Source organism: Nerophis ophidion, linkage group LG05 (assembly GCF_033978795.1).
Source record: "Nerophis ophidion isolate RoL-2023_Sa linkage group LG05, RoL_Noph_v1.0, whole genome shotgun sequence".
NCBI lineage: Eukaryota > Metazoa > Chordata > Actinopteri > Syngnathiformes > Syngnathidae > Nerophis > Nerophis ophidion.
The window spans coordinates 19391535-19399034 of NC_084615.1; the positions used below are offsets into that span (position 1 = coordinate 19391535).

General features: G+C 45.3%; 1 protein-coding gene across 1 annotated transcript in view; it reads left to right on the top strand.

The window, feature by feature from the left end:
• The window catches only part of LOC133552809 (P2Y purinoceptor 4-like), a 28334-nt gene that overhangs the window by 20566 nt on the left and 268 nt on the right, over positions 1-7500 (top strand). The window contains exon 4 of the mRNA XM_061900306.1: positions 3160-7500. This exon is cut by the window's right edge and continues 268 nt beyond it. Coding sequence (XP_061756290.1) covers positions 3160-4306 — 1147 coding nt within the window. The 3' untranslated portion in view covers positions 4307-7500. The remainder of the gene's footprint in view (positions 1-3159) is intronic.

Genomic DNA, 7500 nt, shown 5'->3' on the forward strand with positions numbered 1-7500 from the left:
CGAGAACGGTGAGCAAAAATCCCAGAACCACACAGGGGGACCTGGTGAAAGACCTGCAGAGAGCTGGGACCAAAGTAACAAAGGTTACCATCAGTAACACACTACGCCGACAGGGAATCAAATCCTGCAGTGGCAGATGTGTCCCCCTGCTTAAGCCAGTGCATGTCCAGGCCCGTCTGGAGTTTGCCAGAGAGAACATGGATGATACAGCAGAGGATTGGGAGAATGTCATGTGGTCAGATAAAACCAAAATAGAACTTTTTGGTATACACTCAACTTGTCGTGTTTGGAGGAAGAAGAAAACTGAGTTGCATCCCAAGAACACCACACCTACTGTGAAGCATGGGGGTGGAAACATCATGCTTTGGGGCTGTTTGTCTGCTAAGGAGTCAGGACGATTGATCCGTGTTAAGGAAAGAATGAATGGGGCCATGTATCGTGAGATTTTGAGCCAAAACCTCCTTCCATCAGTGAGAGCTTTGAAAATGTAACGTGGCTGAGTCTTCCAGCATGACAATGATCCCAAACACACCGCCTGGGCAACAAAGGAGTGGTTCCGTAAGAAGCATTTAAAAGTCCTGGAGAGGCCTAGCCAGTCTCCAGACCTTAGCCCCATAGAAAATCTGTGGAGGGAGTTGAAAGTCTGTCTTGCTCGGCAACAGCCCCAAAACATCACTGCTCTTGAGAAGATCTGCATGGAGGAATGGGCCAAAATACCAGCTACTGTGTGTGCAAACCTGGTAAAGACCTACAGTAATTGTTTGACATCTATTATTGCCAACAAAGGTTATAGTACAAAGTATTGAGTTGAGTTTTTGTTATTGACCAAATACTTTTTTTCCCACCATATTTTACAAATAAATTCTTTAAAATTCCTACTATATGAATTCCTGGATTTGTTTTTTCACATTCTGTCTCTCACAGTTGAAGTGTACATATGATGAAAATTACAGACCTCTGTCATCATTTTAAGTGGGAGAACAATCGCTGGCTGACTAAATACTTTTTTGCCCCACTATATATATATATATATATATATATATATACATATATATATGTATATATATATATATATATTTTCTTTTACATATGTACATGATGTATATATACATTTTTCATAAATATCTGTTAATATATACACATATGTACATAATACATATATATACATTTGTCATACATATGAATATATATATATATATATGTATACAAGTTTCATTTATAAATGTTTCATAAATATGTATACATAGAAATGTGTATATATGTATGTATGTATGCTTATATATACTGTATATATATATATTTAGAATATCATATATATATATATATATATATATATATATATATAGATATATATATATATATATATAGAATATCTATATATATATATAGAGAGAAAATATATATATATTTTCCATTCAAATGTGTATCTTTTATACAAATCCCGTTTCCATAGGAGTTCGGAAATTGTGTTGGATGTAAATATAAACGGAATACAATAATTTGCAAATCCTTTTCAACCCATATTCAGTTAAATGCACTACAGAGACAAGATATTTGATGTTCAAATTCATAAACTTGTTTTTTTTTGCAAATAATAATTAACTTAGAATTTCATGGCTGCAACACGTGCCAAAGTAGTTGGGAAAGGGCACGTTCACCACTGTGTTACATCACATTTTCTCTTAACAACACTCAATAAACGTTCGGGAACTGAGGAAACTAATTGTTGAAGCTTTGAAAGTGGAATTATTTACCATTCTTGCATGATGTGCAGCTTGAGTTGTTCAACAGTTTGGGGTCTTGTTTTGGTATTTTACGCTTCAGCGCCCCCCGCGACCCCAAAAGGGAATGAGCGGTAGAAAATGGATGGATGGATGGATAATGCACCACACATTTTCGATGGGAGACATGTCTGGACTGCAGGCGGGCCAGGAAAGTACCCGCACTCTTTTCCTACGAAGCCACGCTGTTGTAACCCGTGGCTTGGCATTGTTTTGCTGAAATAAGCAGGGGCGTCCATGATAACGTTGCTTGGATGACAACATATGTTGCTCCAAAACCTGAATGGACCTTTCAGCATTAATGGTGCCTTCACAGATGTGTAAGTTACCAATGTCTTGGGCACTAATACACCCCCATACCATCACAGATGCTGGCTTTTCAGCTATGTGCCTATAACAATCCGGATGGTTATTTTCCTCTTTGTTCCAGAGGACACCACGTCCACAGTTTCCAAATATAATTTGAAATGTGGACTCGTCAGACTACAGAACCGTTTTCCACTTTGTATCAGTCCATCTTAGATGAGCTTGGGCCCAGCGAAACCGGCGGCGTTCCAGGGTATTGTTGATAAATGGATTTCGCTTTGCATAGTAGAGTTTTAACTCGCACTTACAGATGTAGCGACCAACTGTAGTTACTGACAATGGTTTTCTGAAGTGTTCCTGAGCCCATGTGGTGATATCCTTTACACACTGATGTCGGTTTTTGATGCAGTACCACCTGAGGCATCAAAGGTCCGTATTATCATTGCTTACATGCAGTGTTTTTTCAGATTCTCTGAAATTTTTGATGATTTTACGGACCATAGATGATGAAATCCCTAAATTCCTTGCAATAGCTCGTTGAGAAATGTTGTTCTAAAACGGTTCGACAATTTGCTTACAAATTGGTGACCCTCGCCCCATCCTTGTTTGTGAGTTACTTAGCATTTCACGGAAGCTGCTTTTATACCCAATCATGGCACCCACCTGTTCCCAATTAGCCTGCACACCTGTGGGATGTTCCAAATAAGTGTTTGATGAGCATTCCTAATTTTTTTCAGTATTTATTGCCACCTTTCCCAACTTCTTTGTCACATGTTGCTGGCATCAAATTCTAAAGTTAATGATTATTTGCAAAATAATTTATTTTTAGCATTTTTAACATCAAATATGTTGTCTTTGTAGCATATTCAACTGAATATGGGTTGAAAATGATTTGCAAATCATTGTATTCCGTTTATATTTACATCTAACACAATTTCCCAACTCATATGGAAACGGGGTTTGTGTATATGCCTACCGCCATTTTTTGACTCTGTGTTGATTAGAAAGTGCGGTGGCTGTGTAATGAGAGACGTGTGTGTACATCATTATTTGTATTCTGTGTCCACCTCAGAACTCGCTCTTCCCCGGATGGTGAACTCCTCGCCTCCTGCCCCGGATGCTGGACCCCAGCGGTCGTCATGGAAACGCTCCCCTTGGCCTGGTCCAACCAGTCGACGGTCTCCCTCCCCATCTTCAACGCCAGCTGCCGCTTTGACGAGGAGTTCAAGTACGTCCTCCTCCCCGTCTCCTACGGCCTGGTGTTCGTGCTGGGCTTCCTCCTCAACGCCACCGCCTTGTGGACCTTCGCCAAGATGCGCCCGTGGAACCCCAGCGTGGTCTTCATGTTCCACCTGGCGCTCACCGACTTCCTGTACGTGCTGTCGCTGCCCACGCTGGTCTACTACTACGCCAACCGCAGCCACTGGCCCTTCGGCGTGGCGGCGTGCAAAATAGTGCGCTTCCTCTTCTACGCCAACCTGTACTGCAGCATCCTGCTGCTCACCTGCATCAGCGCGCACCGCTACCTGGGCATCTGTCACCCCATCAAGGCGCTCACCTTGGTCAAGTCCCGCCACGCTCACATGGCGTGCGGCGCCGTGTGGGCCGTGGTGGCTGTCTGCCTGGTGCCCAACCTCGTCTTCGTCACCACCTCTAGGCGGGACAACGACACCATCTGCCACGACACCACCAGCCAGGACTCCTTCGAGGAGTACGTGGACTACAGCTCGGTCGTAATGACGCTGCTCTTCGGCGTCCCCTTCCTGGTCATCGTGGCGTGCTACTGCCTGATGGCGCGGGCCTTGTGCCGACCCAGACAGGGCCTGGCGGGCACCGCCTCCCGGCAGAAATCCATCAAGCTCATCATCGTGGTCTTGGTCGTGTTCGCCGTCAGCTTCGTCCCCTTCCACATAACGCGAACTCTCTACTACACCGCCCGGGTTCTGGACCTGGACTGCAGAGTCCTCAACATTGTCAACTTCACCTACAAGATCACCCGCCCGCTCGCCAGCGTCAACAGCTGCATCGACCCCGTCTTGTACCTCCTGGCCGGCGACCACTACCGCTCCAAGCTGGTCTACGCCCTGACGGGACGTAGGCAGGCCACCAGAAGTCAAGCCCCCTCTGAGGCTCCGCTCAACAGGAACACGAACCTGGCTCTGGTCTATAAGAACCTGAACAGCAGTAGCCCAAAGACAGACGGAGGAATCTCAAACTAAACACTAAGCTGGTCTACGCCCTGACGGGACAGAGTCAGGCTGCCAGGAGTCAGGCGCCCTCTGAGGCTCCGCTCAACAGGAACTCAAACCTGGCTCTGGTCTACAAGAACCTGAACAGCAGTAGCCCGAAGATAGACCAAGGAATCTCACACTAAAGACTAAGCTGGTCTACGCCATGACAGGACAGAGGCAGGCCGCCAGGAGTCAAGCGCCCTATGAGGCTCCGCTCAACAGGAACTCACACCTGGCTCTGGTCTTCAAGAACCTGAACAGCAGCAGCCCAAAGATCAACCGAGGAATCTCAAACGAAACACTAAGCTGGTCTATGCCCTGACCACTAGGACTCAAGCGCCCTCTGAGGCTCCGCCCAACAGGAACTCAAACCTGGTTCGGGTCTATAAGAACCTGAACAGCAGTAGCCCAAAGATATACTGAGGAATCTCAAACTAAAGTCTAAGTTGGTCTACGCAACTGACAGGACCGAGGCAGGCCACCAAGAGTCAGGCGCCCTCTGAGGCTCGGCCCAACAGGAACTCAAACCTGGCTCTGGTCTACAAGAACCTGAACAGCAGTAGCCCAAAGATAGACCAAGGAATCTCAAACTAAAGACTAAGCTGGTCTACGCCCTGACGGGACAGAGGGAGGCCAACAAGAGTCAAGCGCCCTCTGTGTTTCTGCTCAAAAAGGAACTCAAAACTGGCTCTGGTCTATAAATACCTGAACAGCAGCAGCCCAAAGAAAGACAGAGGAATCTCTAACTAAACATTAAGCTGGTCTACGCCCTGACAGGACAGAGGCAGGCCACCAGGAGTCAGGCGCCCTCTGAGGCTCTGCCCAACAGGAACTCAAACCTGGCTCTGGTCTACAAGAACCTGAACAGCAGTAGCCAAAAGATAGACCAAGGAATCTCAAACTAAAGACTAAGCTGGTCTATGCCCTGACGGGACAGAGGCAGGCCACCAGGACTCAAGCGCCCTCTGAGGCTTCTCCCTACAGGAACTCAAACCTGGCTCTGGACTACAAGAACCTGAACAGCAGTAGCCCAAAGATAGACAGAGGATTCTCAAACTAAACACTAAGTTAGCCTACGCCCTGGTAACTAGGTCTCAAGCGCCCTCTGAGGCTCCACCCAACAGGAACTTGAACCTGGCTCTGGTGTACAAGAACCTGAACAACAGTAGCCCAAAGATGGGCCGAGGAATCTCAAACTAAAGACTAAGCTGGTCTACGCCCTGACAGGACAGAGGCAGGCCACCAGGTGTCAAGCGCCCTCTGAGGCTCCGCCCAACAGGAACTCAAACCTGGCTCTGGTCTATAAGAAACTGAACAGCAGCAGCCCAAAAATAGGCAGAGGAATCTCAAACTAAACACTAAACTGGTCTACGCCCTGACGTGAAGGAGGCAGGCCGTCAGGAGTCAGGCACCCTCTGAGGCTTTGCCCAACAGGAACTCAAACCTAGCTCTTGTCTATAAGAACCTGAACAGCGGTAGATGGATTGAGGAATTTCAAACTAAACACAGTTTTTGGTATTTGCGCTGACTATTCATTCAAGTCTTGTGACCTTGTTAGTCCGGAGACACTGGCAGCCCACTCAGATACACTGGTGTCCAAAGTCTTTGCCCCTGTTCACACTGCAGGTCAATTCCCAGTTCCCATATTGCGACCAGTACCGGATTTTTTCATGTCCGTTCCGAACGTTTTATATCCAACCCAGGTATGTGGAAATAAATCGGATACATCTACAATGCGTCCTGGATGTGAACGTTCATCTGAACGAGGATGTTGTAGTCGTAATGATTTGTGCAGTCCTTTAAGACATTTGTGATTTGGGGCTATATAAATAAACATTGATTGATTGATTGATTGAACAGAACGCAGGACTCGAACAGACGCTGGCTTTTGAACTTTGCGCCTATAACAAGCCAGGTGGTTCTTATCCTCTTTGGTCCGGAGGACACGACGTCCACAGTTTCCAAAAACAATTTGAAACGTGGACTCGTCAGACCACAGGACAATTTTACACTTCGCATCAGTCCATCTTAGATGAGCTCAGGCCGAGTGGAGCTGGCAGCGTTTCTTGGTGTTGTTGATAAATGGCTTCGACTCTGCATTGTAGAGTTTTAACATGCACTTACAGATGTAGCGACCAACTGTAGTTACTGACAGTGGTTTTCTGAAGTGTTCCTGAGCCCATGTGGTGATATCCTTTACACACTGATGTCGCTTTTTGATGCAGTACCGCCTGAGGGATCGAAGGTCACGGGCATTGAATGTTACATGCAGTGATTTCTCCAGATTTTCTGAACCTTTTGATGATATTACAGAGCGTAGATGGTGAAATCCCTAAATTCCTTGCAATAGCTCGTTGAGAAATGTTGCTCTCAAACAATTCGCTCACGCATTTGTTCAAAAAGTGGTGACCCTCGCCCCGTCTTTGTTTGTGAATGTCCGAGCATTTCATGGAAGCTGCTTTTATACCCAATCATGGCACCCACCTGTTCACAATGAGCCTGTTCACCTGTGGGATGTTCCAAATAAGTGTTTGATGAGCATTCCTCAACTTTCTCAGTCTTTTTTACCACTTGTGCCAGCTTTTTTGAAACACGTCGCTGGCATCCATTCGATAATTAACTACTATTTGCAAAAAATAACCAGTGTGTACGTTAAAGATATTGTCTTTGCAGTCTATTCAATTGAATATAAGTTGAAAAGGATTTGCATATCATTGTATTCTCTTTTTATTTACCATTTACACAACATGACAACTTCATTGGTTTTGGGGTTTGTAATGCCGTCTAGTTTTTTTATTACGGAAAAAACATAATTTGTTATTTATTAATACATTTTAGACGACAGGAAATCAGGTGCATGCGCACTAGTTTGGCTTGATGATCACGGCGGACTAACTACACGGCCTTCGCTCCGGAGATTTCCCCTCGGAATAAAACGGAGCCAAGCCCGACAGCACATCACTGCATATCATTACTCAATTAATGTTTAATTTGGCAACAGTTAATGTCAACTTATTAAGTATTTAACATTAATATCGTGGAATGCTGACAATTTTGACTGGACTTATATCCATCTACAGGAGGACACGGGCCTTGGACTTGTTGTAGTTTCCAATAAAGAGGCATTAAAAACTATTAGATCAGATTTGCTGCTGCCTGCAGGAACCCTGACTATATTTGTC